Raw genomic sequence first — 18,224 nt, 5'->3', positions numbered from 1 at the left:
CTGGCATAAACTTATTCCAAATCCTGAATACACCAAGGCACCAAATGGTTGCACTGCTAAACGTATCATTTGACTCTCGTTTTGGCGCAAAAATTGTGACCTCTGAACCAGTGTTTTTTATTTACTTTTGCTGAAAACTGCTTTGAACTGATAACAGATTCTGATTTCACAAATTCATTTGATTATTATTTTCAAACGATTGCAATCAGAGTGTTATAGAGTAACGCTTTTAAAATCTCTGATCAAGCCGTATCAACTGGCATATCTTCAGCTGGCTTTCTAAAATTTTCAGATCTTCTTTGCTCTGCAGCAAAAGCAGTTATCTTATAAAAAACCACCTATACTGCTTGTAGAAAGATGGTCGGCTACAGATTAAATTTAACTATTGATTGATATGGTTTCCGTCAATTTTTTGCTATTACGCTGCTTTAGTCGAGTTGAATGAAGCCATTGCCTATTCACAATGTCAATCAGCTGATTAGATCAATCGAATGCCAAGACATCATGTTTTAATCTTTCAAAACTGTCAAAATATTTTCCAGATAGTGCTCGCTTCATTCACTCATCTTGACAAATCTCCGCGTAGAAGAATTAATACAAAACACTTTAGAAGTTTCACAGATATGAGCATTTTGTTGGTGAAGCAAATTTCACACTCCTTAAAAAAAGCGCCCCACAGAACCTCTTTTGAGCTATCTTTACCTAATTATTGAAGGATATGTATTGGTATCAATAAACGCAATTTCCCGTTAAATAATGGACAAAAGATGACCAAACTTTGATTGGTTTTCTCATATGTAAAAAAGTACATCAACTGCTGTGACTTCAATATGCTGTTCTAGGACTCGAACAGACATTATACGAGCAACATATTTTCTGTTTATTCTGTTTCGCTTGCCTATTTTATTTATATAGAAGTTCTATTCCTAAAGCGTTTTGGTATTAGGAAAAAGGGTAAAATTAATTTACTTTCCATTTGCGTAGTGTTGCTAGTTTTTTTCAACCCTACCTTTTCTGTGGCTGAGGTATATTTTACTGAATTTCGAGCGAGCTTGTATATAGGAAGTAACAGGAAATGCAACTGACAAAACGATGATGACTGCAAAAGTGACCCATTCAAAATTATAAGTTGTGTCGTCCGAAGCTTCATTTGGGCGGTATATGCGGAACTTTCCAAAATTTGGAGTATTGGAATAAACGAAAATTTCTGTTGGATCAGACTCTGTATGATAGCTAACTATGGCAGATGCTGCATTATATAACTTGGATTTGGTAGGGACAACTGTAGTGACATGTGTGAAATTTTGCCCAGGTTCTAGTTTATCTACTATAATCTCGGAGAACCTGATATTGGTGAAGTTGTTACTCTTCCAAAATGAGTCTAATATCTTGATGTTATAGGCCGTACTGATTCGGCCGCAGATAGAGTTAGTTACATATTGATGATTTGTTTAGAACGAAAAATTGACAGTTAGATAGCATTGCCAAAAGCCCTTGCTCTTCAGGTACACCTTTTTCATCATACCTATTTCCTGTATTGTATATTTGTGTAGTAACAAACATGTTCTTGTGGACAATGTTAGGGCCATGTATGAATCTTCCGACGACTAGGAAGGGCTCGCCGTCAGATACAGCAAAAGGAAGTGAACACAAGGTGATTATGAATAGAGTCGCTAGAAAAATCGGCCACCTCATGTTTTCGCGCCTTTGGATAGAGAGTATTGAAAGACCTGTATGTAAGAAGTGTGGTAATGAAGGATAAGTGCTTATGGCGAAAGACTTAGATATTCAAGAAGGTTTCACCTTCTTGATGAACCTAGGCTAAAAATCGAAATCTTAGCCTTGGCAATATAAGTACAAATTACACGAACACTCAAGAAAAGAAGTTCAGGTGAATAGACAAATGTGGTTTTTTGAATTAATCCAAACCTTCACAAAAAAATTCAAAATATTTAATTTTGAATCAGTTATTAATCTTCAAGAAGATTGTGTCATTTGTGTTTTCGCGCTGCTGATTTTGTGTAGAAGACGTGCATTTGTACCATGCCGAATACCAAACGTTACATAGTTTTGTCAATCCATAAGTGTTTGTGCTCTTGTCAGCTAATTGAACAAAATTTGTGGATATGTGTGACAAGATCACATTTTATATATATTTAATGTCTGTTGTAGACGCAAAATTTTCTCTTATGTTCTCTTTCCTTTGGAAGGACAATTTTTTCAGCCGGAGCTTGCGATATTATCATTCGCTGTCCGTATATTCCCAATCTTAGGCTCCGATCCCTTTTGTACATGCTGATAGTTCGAAAGAGAACTACTACAGCACAAAATGTATTCTTTCAAATTAAGTTTTTTTGTTTAGTACAAGTAATTTTTGCCTACAGTAGTCCTTATGTATATCAAAAATCTACAAAACATATACACATATACATTATTGACAATGAAACAATATTTTCAAAAAATTAGTAGTTAAGAAACAAACTGTGATTTTTTTGTTATTTGTAGAAAGAGTTATAGCAGATCTAGAAATTTTGGCATTATACTACTTACCCGTTCTTAAAAAATACGTATTGTATGGATAAGTCTTTTTTTATCCTGTGCTAAAGTACTTGAATAAGGTCCGCAGTCAAATACCTTTTGGTGTCATCGCTTAGTGAATGGCCTTTATTTAAAAATGCATAGATGGGCCTCTTACATAGGATTACTATTGTTGTAGTCTTAATAGTCTTTAGTCTCATTTGCTGATGTAATATATATTTTCAAGTGGTTTCAAAACACCTAAATCCTTTTATGTCTGGTAAATTTTTTTATTGTTGCGATACCACTCTAAAATATTGAAATTGTTCAGAAGACGTCAATGTTATCTATTTTTGCTGAATATTGATGGACAGTCTAAATTCGAGCAAATCTGAATTGATTCCGATAAACTCTGAACGTGACTATCGTAACTCTGGCTCAACAAAATGGACTTCCGCATTTAAAACAGAGGATTTGCCATCGAATAAACGTACTACACGACCAAGAGCGTACTCTCAAGATACCAGTATAGGGATTAATCGTCTTCTTGATAGATTGAGTACTCATTATCCTCTTGTAGCGAAAGTATGTGTTGGTGTGACTGCCGTTCTTGTGCGGAGCCAGGAATATTTCGCAAATGGTTATATTCCTGACAAGCATATTTATATGATGGCAAAGACTACCAGTTTGGCTATTTCTTTTGTATTCGCCTGTTTTAAACGTACTTTACTAACAGTTTTTACTTTTTTCAGTTAACGCCACTCCTCCCGGGAGGAAATCCTATTGATAGGACTAATAACCTAATAATCCGGAAAATCTCGTCTGCTTCAGAGTATGTTTCCGTCACTTTATCACGGTTTATTGTCGGGTTTGATGTGCGCAAAAATTATAAATTACATAGTATGTTTTTTTGATAAACGTTTATGAACCAAATTTCGTTTTACATATTATGTGCATATCTATTTATATCACGCAGAGAACTCATGCAAAAAAAGAACTGGTTTGGCATTCGAGTTGTTACAAACAGAGCGACGCTATGTCAAGCTCATTGGGGCGATATTGACGGTTATCGTCGAGCCGTTAAAAAAACGGAGTTCAGATCCAGAACCTCTAATGGTGCTACAGGACATAAAATCTATATTTGGTGACTTGGACATCATTTTTGGAATCAATTCTGAATTCCTTCGTACGCTTGAACCTAAAATAACAAATTGGGACCCTTTCAGCACAGTTTTAGGTGACATTTTTGTTTCACCTATTTTTGACCTTTTCAGGGTTTATGCCGACTATTTAAAATCTTATCAAAACAGCAACAATTACCTTAAAAACCTTATAAAGACCAATACCAGGTTATCGAAGTTTCTCTTACAAGCCGAGAAAAACCCTGCTTGTGAAATGCAGGATCTGATGATGCTGATGCTTCTTCCTATTCAAAGGGTACCTCGGTATTTGCTCTACGTTTCCCAAATTCTTAAGTATACTTGGCCTACGCACGTCGACTATGATAATTTATGCAAGGCAAAAAAAAATTTAGAAGACATGAATAAGTTTTTGAACGAAAAAATGAGCCAGAACCAGAATGTCCGGCGCCTCGTTGATATTCAGATCAACCTATCTGGTATAGAGAAGCCTAGCATTGCGATCGAAAGTCGCGTATTTATAACTGAAATATTACTCAGCGAGGTTGAGTCAAACGTCGACTATAATATTTATCTATTTAACGATTCCGTACTTATCACCATCGCAGAAGATAAAGAATACAGATTGCAGCAGTTTTGTAGCATTGATACATGCGATATTTTTATTAGGATGAAGGAAGAAAAGACGATTACCTTGATTACCCAAACCCTAATTTACCTTCTAAAAGGCGAAGATTTGGTAAAACTAGAGGAGTTCTTTAAACTGTTTGTAGAAACTAAAGGAAAATTTAAGAAGCAGATTGAATCTCGTCACCGAATTCATAAACCTTTTAATATTCATGCTTCGAGTGTCAAGCTCAAAGTGCCTGGCCGATTTCAGAAGATGTTTTCAGTCGGTAGTAGCGCTAAATTACCACGAAGCACTCGGTCATCTCGACTTTCAAAAATAGAAAAAGGTAATGGTTATAGCCAGGAAAAGTATCGATCGAAGTCGCCCTTTATCTGATAGGAACAGTCCACGGCGTGTCAGTGACTCATAAACTAAAAGGATTGAAAACGTCTTGTAGGTGGCTGGGCGCGAGGCTGGGGTAATTCGATTAAGGTGTATATGTATATATAATATTATTAGTATAAAAGAGACGAATGTGATCCTTCAAAAAGGGGCCGGACGAAATGCGTAATGCCCATGTACACATTTTTATTGTATACAAGGTAGGAGTTGACGAGGGTTTGGAGATTTGTAGAACTGTGTATACGTGCATTTTATTAATCATCTTTGGAAGTATCTTTTACAGGTATGATTACCAATTCGGTGAGGATGCCCTTGACAAACTCTAACATGGTATTGAGATCTTGTATTGGGGACTTTTGTGTAACCGCACTTAGCATAGACATGACGACTACGTCGAGTTCTTTAAGAACATAAATGTGTAGCTTTTTTTGTTTTTGTAGCGTGGTTTCGTGTAGGAACAGCTGGACTGAATGCAGTCTAGATTGGCTTGGGAAATAAAAGAAGAAGTCGTTGATTATATGGCCAATGCGCTCCAGAGGTGGTGACATCTGGGTTAAATCTTCTAAAGACTTTGCAAGCATAACGTCTTTTTTTATTTGTGCTAAGCGTTTTTTTATGACAGAGCAAAGTCGTTGTCCATAATGACACAATTGCTTCCAAGATTGGTTTTCGGTCGTATTTTTGGTCGATTCCTCGTTGAGTACAGCATCCTTGGCCCCATCTAAGTATTCCATGAATACGGTAGCCCACTTTGGGAAGTCTGCTACTATTTCGTCATTGGTGAGGTAATCCGAGCTATTTATGGCAGTTAGCTCTACAGTTGGTTTTCCTACGGTATTTTGCGAATCAGATTCAGTTTCTTTTAATGAGGCCTTTTGTGCATCGATTTGCTCTTTGTATCGTTTTCTAAGGTAGATTCTGATTTTATAAGGATCCGCGGCTACAGCGACAAGCTCGTCGTTTGTTAGTGGATTGGCGTCTAAAAGCAAGGTGTCAATAGGGCATATCCCTATTCCACAAGGTAGATCAGTTAATTTGTTGTGTGAGAGGTCGACCACGTTCAGATTAACTAAGTTAGATATGGATTCAGATAGTTGGGTTAGTTTGTTGAAGCTGAAGTTGACGTTTGTGAGTTTTCTTAGCTGATAAAACTCCTCTGGCAAAGATTCGAGTGAGCTGCCGGTCATATCGATGTGAATCAGCGAGGTGCACATGCCTATCTCAACCGGGAGTTTACATATAGGGTTGTAGCTTAGCTTCAGAATTTCAAGAGATTTTAGGCTGCCAATTTGTGGTGGAATACTTTGGAGCCCGTTATTATCTAAACTCAGCACGACTAGAGAGGTGAGACTCTCTATCTCTGGAGGAAGTGCTCGAATACAGTTTCCGTTGAGATAAATTGAATTCAGGTTGGTCAGTTTGCCTATACTGGCCCCAATTTCAGTAATCCCATTGCTGGAAATAAGTAATTCTCTGAGCGATTCGCGGAGCGTTGTCAACGAATTGGGCCAATCGTTGATATAATTGAAACTGATATCAAGATAGGTCCAGCGCGGTTTTTCTAGCGCGATCGCTGGTATGTCTTTTAGGTTGCATCCTGTCAAGTCTAGCTCTGTGGAGTGCTTTGAGTTAGCAGCAGAGATTCTAGATTTAACTTGCTTCTCGTCAGCCTTTTCAGGTTTTAGTTTGATTTTATTATCCCCCGGAACAATGCGACATGTAACCTTTCCTTGGGCGTAGTCGTTCCTTCCTGGACGAGAAGACAAATCTAATGTCAAAATAGAACTGTCCATACTTGGCTTGGACGGAAAGATACAGTAACCAGTGCACACTTCTCTGTTATCGTAGATATCCCAGACTGTGATGGATATGTTCACACGTTTTGTGCCTTTTTGAAGTCTTTCGATCAAAAAGTTGCAGAAACAAGAGTTGGCAGAGAGAAACAAAGTGTTGATTTTTTTTATACGCGTATGTATTGTTTTTAGGCAACACCTTCTCTCATTCTTCGCTTCGAATCAGAAAATTATCTCAAGACACGTACACGTCTAACGTTTCATTCCACATGCAATAGCCAGATTCCTTTTTTTTTACAGAGGTTTTTTCGGTTGTCAATCCTCCAGACAAAATGACAAGCGTGCCTAAGTACCCTAATAATATACACAGCGTAAGAGATTAGTAAAGCGCATCAGTTCTTTTCAGCAAGTCACTGGTCAAATAGCGGCCTTTTTGTCTAGTCCTTTCCGCACCCTCAGTACTGAATTGATAGAGGTTGTATCCTTCGCATACTTCGGGATTAAATGTCAGAGATTTCATATAGCGACACATGGATCGAGAATTAAAGTTTAAGCATACTTGTGATCTTTAGGGTCCTCATAGAAGCCTGTATACGAGCGCGTACAAAAAGAGAATATTTTTTAAAGCAGATAATCCATTATAGCTGAACAAATTCTAAAATTCACTGTTCTATTTTAAAGTACATTCATTTTGATTTCTCATAAAATATAGAAATTTTTGAATAAGACGTAAAGTTGCAATATTTTTTCCTTCTATGCACGTATGCGTAGCGCATGTATCGCGAATACAGATGCACATGCTCATTTTCAGGTTGAATGTGTTGGACCCCTTTTTTTCCTTTTTGTCGTTAGACAATGCGTGCTACAGGCGTATCCTTTTTGACGACAGTTGAGCCCCTGCTGGCAAACCCTGATCCTGGTGACTGCAGGGTTATGATATCCTCGGGTTCTTTGCATGGTTCATTGCAAACAGGACACGCTTTTGCAGATTTCAAAAATTCATCCTGGCACAGATAGCACAACGCATGTCCGCACGCCTTCAGCAAAACGACTTTAGAGATACTCGAAAGGTTCTTATAGCAAGTTGGGCAAATGTACTGGCTCACATCGGTATCAGCAACCTCTTCTCCTTTTGTTCCCGAAACCGTAAACTTGATATTAATTAGCTGACGAATGGTTAGCTCATGCCCGTTTGGACAGTGGGTTTTCAATTGTGGTTTCGGACTTGAGATCTTTGCACGCTTGGCGCTCGGTGCTTCAGTCGGAAGCCAAAAAGGTGTGGTAACATTTTTATCTCCTCGATGCTCTCTAATTTCATTTTCGGTATCACCGATACTTGGAGACAGCAGCGACTCTTGCTTTGTAAAAGAATCGATCTTCTTTTGCTGCTCTTTCATCAAGTCTTCTTCTAGTTGCTTTTTCAGCACTTTGATGTGCTGTTTCCACTGACTGACATTTTTTTTGTATTCCTCGGTTTCAGCCAAGAGCGATTCGTAAATGCAGTCCCTACAAAATATGTGGCCTCTGAGACTAACTAAATGAGAAACATATCTCTGAAAAAAAGCATACAGCACAAGAGATATTACCATGACACCGGGTTTTTAAATTGACTCATGCAAATGTTGCATTTTCCAAAACATTGCTGAGAGTCCCTTCCAAGACGAACGGACTGTGTTCCGTAACTAGAAAATGATTTTCGTTCATGTGCTGTGATGATAGTAGAACAGCTACTCTTAGACATGCGTTCCTAACTAAAGAAATGAGGAAAAATAACTCTTTTTAAGTCTTATCGAACTTCAGTCGCTTTAGCCCTTTCTTGTAGGGTTGATTTACTTTTTTTTGCTCTGATTATCCAAAAGACTTGTGTCTGCATCTAGTACATACGCGTAGAATGGAGATGGCACGACGCATGTGACAGAGGCCTCTTTATCTTCAGCTTTTTCTGTTCTTCACTCACTCATTTTTGGCAATTCGGCGTACAATAATGTCTGCAATGCCTGAGTCGAACCACAGGCTTAAATTATTTATTGCTTTTAAGTCTGTAAAGCGCTCACGAAAAATAAAGCTCAGTTATTGTGATTACCGTATTAGGTCAATTGACCCTGAATAAGATCGAAGAGGTCAATACGTTTCCCATGAAACTATACGGCCGGCAAACCGCACTATCATTTTTAGACTAGGAGATTTAAAACCTTTCTAAGTCTCTAATGGCAATGCGAATTCGTTTTGTACAGAACAGATTTGCAGACACTACTAGTAACTGGGAACTGTACTAGATGATGACACCTGATTCGCAATTTCTCAGAGAAGTCTGTCAGAGCATGAGCCACTTCGAAAGGTAAATTCGCCCGCTTCGTTCATGGCATCAATTAGAGTTTTGTCACATGACCAGTTTTTGCCACTGTCAATGCTTTGGCCGAATCACGTGCTCGGTGTTGACATCAGGATGTTTGAGTGTTCGAAGCGGGGTTTGCAGAGGAGTTCCCTTACATTAGGGACTGACCTTCACCAAACGAACAGTAATTCAAAAATCTCCTTGCCGCAGTATTTTGCGCCCGCGTTCCTCCATCACATTTATACACAAAAGCATCATTAACCAAAAACTTAACGGTTGCACAAAAAGGATCAAACCGGTCATCGAAAGACGATGCAGAAACACGTATGACCTTGAACTGGGTGATACCATTGCAGAGGCTGTGTGCGTTTAGGCGCATAGTTCTTTTAGAATGTTGAAATTAAGGGATTGCCATGCTCTCTCCATCCGCTAATAAAAAAATTGTTTTTGCAGCTTTTGCAATTAGTTGTCTCTGATTAAGCGTTACTGATAGTTCTTTTTTTTCAGGCTTTTAGCTATGTTGAATGGGTTAAGAGCTGTCCGTAAAAAGAGTTCACATTTATTAGAAAGGCTCCGAGAACGGCCGTATGGCTCATTTTCTCGAGTGTCTTTTTCGCCTCGCTCGAATGTGACCCTTTCACCTCTGTTGGGATTCGGGTCGCGCAGAGAGAGTGTGTCTATTTTTTCGAGGAATGGGCATTCCTATGCGACCAAGACCTCTTCGAGACCTGCAAGCGAAACCTTTTTAAGTGGGGCTAATACTTCATACATCGAAGAAATGTACGTGGCTTGGCATACAAAACCTAGTAGCGTTGATCCTTCATGGGTGAGGTTCTTTGAAAGTCTGGAAAAGGGCGTGGCGTTTGATGAGGCGATTAGTGGAGTGAGTTTTACACAAGCTACCTCTACCTCTGATCAGCGGCAGCCGGTTGGACAATTTCTGGCGACGACCGATCGTCAGTCATTTGAAAAACAGATGAAAGTGCAGCTTTTGATCAGAGCGTATCAGATGCGTGGGCACGAGATCGCAAATATTGATCCTCTGCAACTAGAAGAACGCAGACGGCCCTCAGAACTGGACCTCGCAACCTATGGATTTACCGAGGCGGATCTGGACGAGATGTTTATAGCGAGCACATTCAACATCCAGTCAGGCTATAAGGCACAAACAAGAGAGAGAAAGTTAAGGGACATTGTGAAAACGCTCGAGGAGAGCTACTGCAGGACTATCGGGATAGAATATATGCATATGAACGATCGCAATCAGGTGGATTGGATAAGGGAGCGAGTAGAATTGGAGAGGCCGCAGGAATTTACGAAGGCGGAGAGATTGATCATTTTGGACAGACTAATTTGGGCCACGAATTTCGAGCAGTTTTTGGCAAAAAAGTTCAGTACAGCTAAAAGGTATATTTTTGGGACGAGGACGTATTTTTTTTTTTTTTTGACGTCATTGTTTTTAGGAAAAACATTTCGGTCAAATGAGCTTTATAGCGTTTGGTGTCAAGGCCTTTGTGTTATAACTTAGACTGAATGGGAAGACATGATATGTACGATTGGTTACTAACAGTAAAGAGCTGATTCAGATTCGGACTGGAAGGAGGGGAGTCGCTCATTCCGGGGCTCAAGGCGCTTATTGATGCCAGCAGTGAGTATGGCGTGAACAACGTTGTGATCGGAATGGCGCACCGAGGGCGACTGAACGTGCTGGGGAATGTCGTGTTGAAGCCTTTTGCTCATATCTTCCATGAGTTCGAGCACGGCGTGAATGTTCCGGATGAGGATACCGAGCAATGGGGTGCATCTGGTGACGTCAAGTATCACCTGGGAACGAACTTGGATCGCAAGTTGCGGTCCGGGAAGATGGTAGGTGCAAATCTGTTTTTAGTTTTTTTTTTTTTTTTCTCGGTGATGATGACAAAAATTTGGTCCGTGTTACTGAGCGTGCATTCATGCTGAAGCAACATACATATTGTTTGAGACTGAATTCCGAGAAAGGGGTTAAGCGTGTTTGTGTGTGTGAAGAGGCGTTTGCTTTTAGAATTGCTGATTTTTTTTTTTAAGGTGCACATTTCGGTTTTGTCGAACCCGTCCCATTTGGAGGCGGTGAATCCGGTAGTGGAAGGGAAGACGCGCGCGAAGCAGTACTACAATGGAGACAGCAGTGGGTCGACGGTGATGCCCATTCAGATTCACGGAGATGCGTCATTTGTGGGTCAGGGTGTCGTGTATGAGACGATTAATGCGTCTCGATTGAAGGATTATACGACTGGTGGGACGGTTCATGTGGTGATAAACAACCAGATTGGGTTTACGACGGTGCCGCAGAAGTCGCGGGGTGGGATGTATTGTACGATGCCGGTGATGATGACGGGGACGCCGGTGTTTCACGTGAATGCGAATGATCCAGAGGCGGTGGTGAGAGTGATGAATCTGGCGGCGCAGTTCCGAGCCGAGTTCCACATGGACGTGTGCGTGGACTTGGTGTGTTATCGTCGTTTTGGGCACAACGAAATGGACGATCCGGCGTTCACGCAGCCGGCGATGTACAAGAAGATAAGATCGACTAAGACGGCGTTGGAGATTTACAAGAACGAGCTGATATCAAAGGGGATTATTGAGCAGAGTGAATACGACAGCATGAACCAAGCTTGCATAGAAATGCTGAACAAGGGGTTTGAACAGAGCAAAAATTATGTGGTACGAGCATCTGATTGGTTGGAATCGCGTTGGCATGGATTCAAAGGACCGGTACAAAGAGCTCGAATCAAGCCGACGTCGTTAAATATGGACACGCTGCAAACGATTGGTGCTGCGTTGACCCGCGTACCAGACGGGTTCACGCTTCACCGAAATCTAGGGCGTATGATGGAAGCGCGGAAGACGATGTTTAAGACTGGAAAGGGAATCGATTGGGCGACTGCTGAGGCATTGGCATTTGGCTCCTTGTTATTGGAGGGTAACCATGTTCGTTTGGCTGGCCAAGACATCGAGCGAGGCACTTTTTCTCAAAGACATGCCGTTTTGGTCGATCAAGAAACTAGCAAGGTTTACATTCCGCTGAACAATATCCCGAACGCCAATCAGCAGATTCACCTCGTGAATTCGTTCCTTTCCGAATTTGCCTGCCTTGGGTTCGAGCTTGGGTATTCATTGGAATCGCCCAATGCCTTGGTTTGCTGGGAAGGTCAATTCGGCGATTTTGCGAACGGCGCGCAGGTGATTATTGACCAGTTTATATCCTGTGGTGAGCACAAATGGTACCGCCAGACGGGGCTTACTCTCTTGCTACCTCATGGCTACGAAGGACAGGGTCCCGAACACAGCAGTGCTCGTGTAGAGCGGTTCCTGCAGCTTGCCGACACCAATTCCGAGGTGATCGTTGCAAACCAGGATCTTCTTCAGCGCTCCAACTGGGCCGTAGTCAACTGCAGCACTCCCGCAAACTACTTCCACGTGCTGCGCCGACAAATTCATCGCGAGTACCGCAAGCCGCTGATAATCGCGACTCCCAAGAGTCTTCTTCGTCACCCGCTCTGCAAAAGTAACCTGAGTGATTTTGACAGTGAGAACCAAAGTAGCTTCCAACCGGTCATTGGAGAAATCAGTCCAGATTTGTTGCCCGATGAACAGATTCGCCGCCTCATTTTCTGCACCGGTAAAGTTTTCTGGGATCTCTATCAAGAGCGCCATAATAAAGGCATTAAGGACATCGCTATCGTCCGTATCGAACAGCTCGCTCCGTTTCCCTTTCGAAATGTCGTTTCCCAGATTCAGAAGTACCCTAATGCAAGCATCGTCTGGGCTCAAGAAGAGCACAAAAATATGGGCGCCTGGAACTACATCTATTTTTACTTTTTGACTTGTATCCGAGAGGCCCGAAACACGAACGAGGCCCCTGTGTACGTGGGCCGTGGAACCTCCGCATCACCCGCAACAGGTTCTCCGCAGCTTCACAAACTGCAATACGAAAAACTCGTTCGTGATGCGTTTAACTAAACACATATGTAATACTCGCCCTTTTTTTTTGTCCTATATTTTGACAGCACCGTCCTATATAAAGCATGCATTATAGGAAAGACGGTACATTTTTTTTCTTTTTTTTTTTTTTTTTTTTTACAATGCTGAGTAGATGTTTTTTTCAGGCCAGAAGCATTTTTGAACGATTTCTTCAGGCACTGAAATGTTTTTTTTCGTATAGGCTCTATAAAATCGCTTGCTCAGGTAGTGGTGGTATTCTTCTTCCGAGGCTAATCTGACGCTTTCCGAGCTTTGATATTGTTTCGAACCATCGTATTTAGTTACGTCGGATAGGTTGAAGGGGCGATATGCTAGATATTTGACCGACACCGCGTTGTCTAGCAAGAGCAGTTTTAATAGTTCCATGACTACAGACGGCCTGAAAAGTTGAAGTTTTTCAATAACTCTTTCTTCATCGATACCTGGTGACTTGATGACGAACATGGCGACGGTGGCCTTGAGTAGATGCAAAAAGTCGTTGTCTGGAGAGCTGCAGTCAAATGCGGTCCAAGGATTGAGTGGAGTGACTGCTTGACATTCGTTGTCGGTTGGCTGGACGGTCCAGCGAGTCAAATGCGAGGCGGTGACCCATGCTTCGGAGAAGGGTCCCAGGACACGCTGGACGAAGTGAAAGCTCTCCAAACGGCAGAGTGCGGTATGGATTTTTTGAGTCATAGAAAACGGCCACAAAAACCAATTTTCTTGGTCTTTCGTTGTAGAATCGGAATGCAGAGTTTGGGCGGTTTTTTTTGATGAGGCCAGTTGCCATTCCAAGTGGTAGATGTCAATAGAATCTTGTTTAGATTGCTCGACCAGTTGCCAGATAGTGTGGTAAAACTTCGAGTCAAGGTCAGTGTCGAAAGCGTAATAACACAAAAAGGTGTTCCAGAGTGTAGGATTCAATAGCGAGGCGTCGACGGGTGAGCGCTGGTCGTCTGCGTCAATTTCCGTGTATTCGGATGGGCCGACCGGGGGTTCTTCTTTGTGCCGTTCGAAGTGCGAATTGCATGCACTTAAAGTCTGCGAAGACGCGTTGCTCGATAAGTGGTCCGAAGCATTGGTGTCGGCGCCCGAAAAAAGGAGGTTTTGGTGTTTGAAGCATTTGGGGTAAGAAGTGAGAGAGTAATCCACTTTGGACGGATCGTATCGGTTGTATATGTCATGCTCTCGCCACCAAAAATAGTTCACGGCAACGTCGTCCGCTCCGCTTTCTGAGCTAAAGATTTGGTCTCTTGCAGCGGAAGATTCTTGTGGATAGTTGCCGCGACTCGAATTGTGGTCGTTGGCGTTGTAACGAGCCGAAATTTTTTTAGAATTGCTGTTCAATTTTTGCCTTGAATTTCGTACTGGTTCCAAAACTAGACTCTGTTCTTCTGTGCATTCCAAAATGGAAGCAACATGTCCGCCGGGGCTAAACGGGTCGAACATCACTTTCCAGTTCTTCAACAGCAGCGGGTCGTCGACTGGTCGCGCCTCTGATCGATCATCGCCGCACTCGTCTGTTTCGGGCCTCTTCCGGGCGTCTGAGGTTAATTCGCTGTGCTCTTTTGGCTTGAGGCACGAGCTCGGTCCTAGTCTTTCTTGAGCAATTTTTTTCTTGTGGGCCTGAGATGTTTTCGCCAAATTCACCAAGTATTCGCCCTCTTTTAAATTCTGCATCAAGTGTTGTGCTACTCGAAACTTCCGCGTACCCAACGACTTGGTCATTGTGAGCACGTGGCCCCGACGCAGCGCGATGAAGCAATTCACGGCCTCTTCGTGCGAAAAGGCCTTGGAAATCAATTGAATCACTGTCTTCGGATCGGCGCCTCTAGCCTCCAGTATCAGCGCCATCTTGATATAGTCTGCGAGGACCATATCGTATTCCGCATCTTGCATCCAAGAAGACGCTGTGGGAGGGAGACACGATGCCGAATCGCACAAATAATTGAAAAAATAACAGCATGATAGCGTTTTCTCCTCTGCAATTGTACCCGCTTTAGCGGGGACAGCCTGATCGTGCCTCAGACCGTCACTCAGCCGTGCTTTGTCTCGAATTTTTTCTTCTTCTTTCAACGGAGAGTACGTGGAAAAAAAATCGTCGTCCCCATCCTCAGGCGAGGTCTGACTGTCGACCGTCGACGCCAGTGTCCCAAGCTCCGATAACATGAAGCTGTGCGCCCCCTTCAGGCTCAGGTCATAGCTGACGTAGTAATTCTTCTGAATGTACTCTATAGACGCCGGCAGCCTGAATGTCGAGGTTGTGTCAGATTGACCCTCGTCTTGCTTTTTCTCGCTGTTTTCTTCCTTTTCTTCTAAATCTCTAATCGCCTGCGCAATCAAATTCGACAACTGATACAAATTCGCTTTGTCTGATACAATCTGACGCATCCGCTTCTCCAACAACTCCACCGAGCGGTTCGCATACCCAGCCAGCACCTCTTTGTCAATTCCGTCCCACAGCTTGTTTACATCGTCCAAATAGCACCGATTCTGGGCCTTCTTTTCAATAAACTGACGCAAAAATAACGCATTCTGCAATTGCGTCCAACGTCCCGACCGCTTCGTGGCCAATTGGTACGCCTCTTCGTCTTCTTCGTAATTGCCATTCATCCCGTCTTCGTCGTCCGTCTGCTCCTCAAGCTTCTGCTCCTCAAGCGCGAGCTGGTCCGCCCTGCGCCTAGCGTGCACATTCGCATGCCTAGACGGCAGCTTGATACAGATCGGCCTCAACGACTTGTCGGTGACCGCCGAAGCCACCTCGCCTTTTCGCGCCTTCCCGTCGCCGTGAGCACTCCTCTTGTACGTCCCTCGGCTCCCATCGCCAATAAGCGCCGCGATCTCCGGGCGCTGCCGCTTTCCATTCTTTCTGTTCTTGTACCTCTTGTAAAACCGGAGCACATTCTCCGGCGCCAATTGCAGGTCCTTCGCCAGCTTCAACATCGTCGGCGTCGGGTCCTCGCACGAATCCAGATCAGCTTCAGTCCGAACACTTTCCCATGCCTCCCTCAGAGTTTGCACGCACCCTTTCCTCGAGCTCACTCCTGACCACATGCTCTCTACCAGGCAAAACTTAGGCAAACCAGGTACCTTGGGAAACGCTCGAACTAGCAACGGCTCCTCTCGAACCTCCGAGACGCTCTCAGCCTCCGTTCGAGCGGCCATCTCTTGAATTTTTTTCCTCGACGCACATTCCAACACGTTCCAGTAAGTCTGTAACTCTTGCTGGTCATCCATCTGAAAAATCTGACACCTTTCACCCTCCGCAGAAGAAGAGTACCAAATCAGACCTACGGGATTCAGACTGAGCATAGACACCTGCGGCAGCTCGGGCTCCTCGATGTTCGCGAACTCTCGCTCATCCATCACAGGACGCTTCCAGACCGTGATCTTGGGCGAAACCAAGTTCAATGAACGCAAAATAGTGATTATTTTATTCAATCGACGTCGATAATGACTGCGCTTAAGTATCATCTTCTGACTTACTACATCTAAATCCCTAATAAGGGCGCCACTTTTGACGGCCGCCCCAATTCCAGGTACAATTTTCAAAACGCCAATTGCCTTGCAAAATATGTGGGCGGGCATATCTAAAAAAACAGACTCTAAGTTGAATTCAGGACCCTGATACCACTTCTCTTTCGCGAGTCCAAGAACGTCGTCGCTCTGGTCAGCTGTGTTCGCAAATTTGCTCTCACCTCGAAAAATTAATTTCTGCCACGCCTTGTCATTTGGCTGCTTCGTATCCATGACAGAATTCAAAAAAAGCTTCACCTCCTGCGGGTTATCTCCCTGGTGGCCAAGAGCCACTCCCGACCCCGGGATGTCCCCCATAACCAGTCCAACTGAACTATCTGCATCGACCTCCCCGGCGCTCCTAGCTGTATCTTTTGGCTTCGCAGAACGGTTTTCAAAAAAATACAAACACAGCCAAGTGTGCAAAGTCCTGGCTCTCCGCATCAGTGCCTTTTCTAAGCCCAGTTGAATGGCGACATGAACACCCGTCATGTCAAGCCCTGTTTCAGAGACGGTCTCCACTTCATTAGTGGCCTGTTCTTTCGGCTCTCCGCTATTCTTGTTGTCAACGCAAGGTGGGGCGCTCGACACCCGCATCTGGCTATCGCTCAAATGCTCAACGGAATCTAACTGTATCACCGGATCGTTCTTTGATGGTGGATGCGATGTCGGCCTAGAAATCAAGCTTTTCACAGGCATGTCACATAGCATAGATTGCCATTCGCTATCTGTTGTACCGTTCTTCACTAATACAGTCACTTTTTTTAGTACTCCAGCGTTGTACACGTTTGTTACCAGTAATTTCCCTAGACCACTTTCCACTATGTCCTGAATAATTTTCCTTACAGTTTTATGGTCAATAGAGTGCTCGGACTCGGAGCAGCCGTGTAGCTCGTTTTCAGAATCCTGTAGCAATTTTCGGACATTTGAGACCACAAGCAGCTTGAACTTTTCCAAACTGCTCAAAATAACACTTTTTCGACTATTGTACTGAACAGTGTACACTTTATTGCTATGCTTGCGCCGAGGGTTGCTGGGAAACACGTCCGATGTGTCTGTTGTATCATCAGCAGGTGCCTTCAAAGTGGGTTGTGAACAATCGAACTTTGGATCGCAATCTGCCGTTGTTGAGATATCTTCCGGACCTGACTGTACATAGTTCGCACTCTTAAGAATAAAAGACATATTTTTGCCACTATTGACATTACAGGCCAACGCCTTAACTAGTTTCCTAATATGAACTAATCCCTCAATCTTCTTGGTGATCATTCTGCGACTGAGGGCGTACGGCCTCAAATCAGACTGAATAACGCCCACAGACCCTGCTCCATCAATAATCCGCCATAGCTGATAATCCACTGGAAATTCCATTACCAATCGATGCGTGGGAACATTCGTTGAATACTTCGAGTGACTTTCGATCTCTTTCTGAGAGCTGGGATATTTTATGAGCTTCACGCATTTGAATATCTGATCTTTACCGTTCACGCCCGGTATTTTGGCAGAGAACACAGATACGAGTCCTTGATCTTCTAACATTTTTCTGACGACGCACCAGATTGCGTTGAGCTTCTGAGAACTCGATATTCCTGCTGATACACGTTTTAAATCGACTTCACGCAGCACACAATTTCTAGCTGATGCAAGAAGTGTACAAACGCGCATAGCGATGTCGCTGTACAAATATACTGTCTCTTGCTCTTCTTCTCTCTGCTGCTCTTCTTGTCCAAAGTCTTCCACTTGCTTTAGTGACAAATAACCTTCAAATCGAGGTAAGAGAACAATATTTGTCCGAGTGGAGGGTCCGTTGGATCGCTTGCAAAATATGCTTCGCCGTACAATTAAACGATAATTCTCAAGCTTTTTTAAGTGGTGAAAAACTGTCTTACTGTTCGTGCTGAGCTTGGTGGCAA

The 18,224-nt window shown here is 43.0% G+C and overlaps 5 protein-coding genes across 8 annotated transcripts; 2 read left to right on the top strand and 3 right to left on the bottom strand.

Moving 5' to 3' along the window:
- Nucleotides 1-815: 815 nt before the first annotated feature.
- On the bottom strand, nucleotides 816-1,907 carry LOC126315332 (uncharacterized). Of its 3 annotated transcripts, none has more exons than XM_049992585.1 (3): nucleotides 1,872-1,907; nucleotides 1,526-1,730; nucleotides 816-1,407 (listed from the first exon to the last, which is right to left on the bottom strand). In XM_049992585.1, exons 2-3 carry the CDS (start codon nucleotides 1,693-1,695, stop codon nucleotides 990-992), a joined length of 588 nt encoding a protein of 195 aa, XP_049848542.1. In that variant the 5' UTR covers nucleotides 1,696-1,730; nucleotides 1,872-1,907; the 3' UTR covers nucleotides 816-989. The 3 variants fall into 3 exon arrangements, with proteins under 3 accessions (XP_049848542.1, XP_049848541.1, XP_049848540.1); XM_049992584.1 differs by having other exon boundaries at nucleotides 1,526-1,705; nucleotides 1,872-1,892; XM_049992583.1 differs by lacking the exon at nucleotides 1,872-1,907 and having other exon boundaries at nucleotides 1,526-1,851.
- A 590-nt stretch (nucleotides 1,908-2,497) lies between these two features.
- On the top strand, nucleotides 2,498-4,830 carry LOC126315304 (ras-specific guanine nucleotide-releasing factor 1-like). Of its 2 annotated transcripts, none has more exons than XM_049992544.1 (4): nucleotides 2,498-2,618; nucleotides 2,765-3,102; nucleotides 3,270-3,417; nucleotides 3,494-4,830. In XM_049992544.1, exons 2-4 carry the CDS (start codon nucleotides 2,884-2,886, stop codon nucleotides 4,660-4,662), a joined length of 1,536 nt encoding a protein of 511 aa, XP_049848501.1. In that variant the 5' UTR covers nucleotides 2,498-2,618; nucleotides 2,765-2,883; the 3' UTR covers nucleotides 4,663-4,830. The 2 variants fall into 2 exon arrangements, with proteins under 2 accessions (XP_049848501.1, XP_049848500.1); XM_049992543.1 differs by having other exon boundaries at nucleotides 2,511-2,572; nucleotides 2,849-3,102; nucleotides 3,494-4,786.
- Nucleotides 4,831-4,885: 55 nt separating this feature from the next.
- LOC126315278 (leucine-rich repeat-containing protein 40-like) lies at nucleotides 4,886-7,071 on the bottom strand. The gene is made up of 4 exons (XM_049992519.1): nucleotides 7,021-7,071; nucleotides 6,915-6,953; nucleotides 6,710-6,815; nucleotides 4,886-6,567 (listed from the first exon to the last, which is right to left on the bottom strand). Exons 1-4 carry the CDS (start codon nucleotides 7,040-7,042, stop codon nucleotides 4,923-4,925), a joined length of 1,812 nt encoding a protein of 603 aa, XP_049848476.1. The 5' UTR covers nucleotides 7,043-7,071; the 3' UTR covers nucleotides 4,886-4,922.
- A 92-nt stretch (nucleotides 7,072-7,163) lies between these two features.
- Nucleotides 7,164-8,202, bottom strand: LOC126315407 (uncharacterized). The gene is made up of 2 exons (XM_049992660.1): nucleotides 8,048-8,202; nucleotides 7,164-7,991 (listed from the first exon to the last, which is right to left on the bottom strand). The coding sequence occupies exons 1-2, from the start codon at nucleotides 8,200-8,202 to the stop codon at nucleotides 7,310-7,312; spliced, it is 837 nt and encodes a 278-aa protein (XP_049848617.1). The 3' UTR covers nucleotides 7,164-7,309.
- An 886-nt stretch (nucleotides 8,203-9,088) lies between these two features.
- Nucleotides 9,089-12,816, top strand: LOC126315271 (2-oxoglutarate dehydrogenase, mitochondrial-like). The gene is made up of 3 exons (XM_049992512.1): nucleotides 9,089-10,203; nucleotides 10,383-10,662; nucleotides 10,861-12,816. Exons 1-3 carry the CDS (start codon nucleotides 9,314-9,316, stop codon nucleotides 12,793-12,795), a joined length of 3,105 nt encoding a protein of 1,034 aa, XP_049848469.1. The 5' UTR covers nucleotides 9,089-9,313; the 3' UTR covers nucleotides 12,796-12,816.
- Nucleotides 12,817-18,224: the final 5,408 nt, after the last annotated feature.

This window comes from Schistocerca gregaria, unplaced genomic scaffold, assembly GCF_023897955.1.
Source record: "Schistocerca gregaria isolate iqSchGreg1 unplaced genomic scaffold, iqSchGreg1.2 ptg000569l, whole genome shotgun sequence".
NCBI lineage: Eukaryota > Metazoa > Arthropoda > Insecta > Orthoptera > Acrididae > Schistocerca > Schistocerca gregaria.
This window is presented reverse-complemented; position numbering and strand designations above follow the sequence as displayed.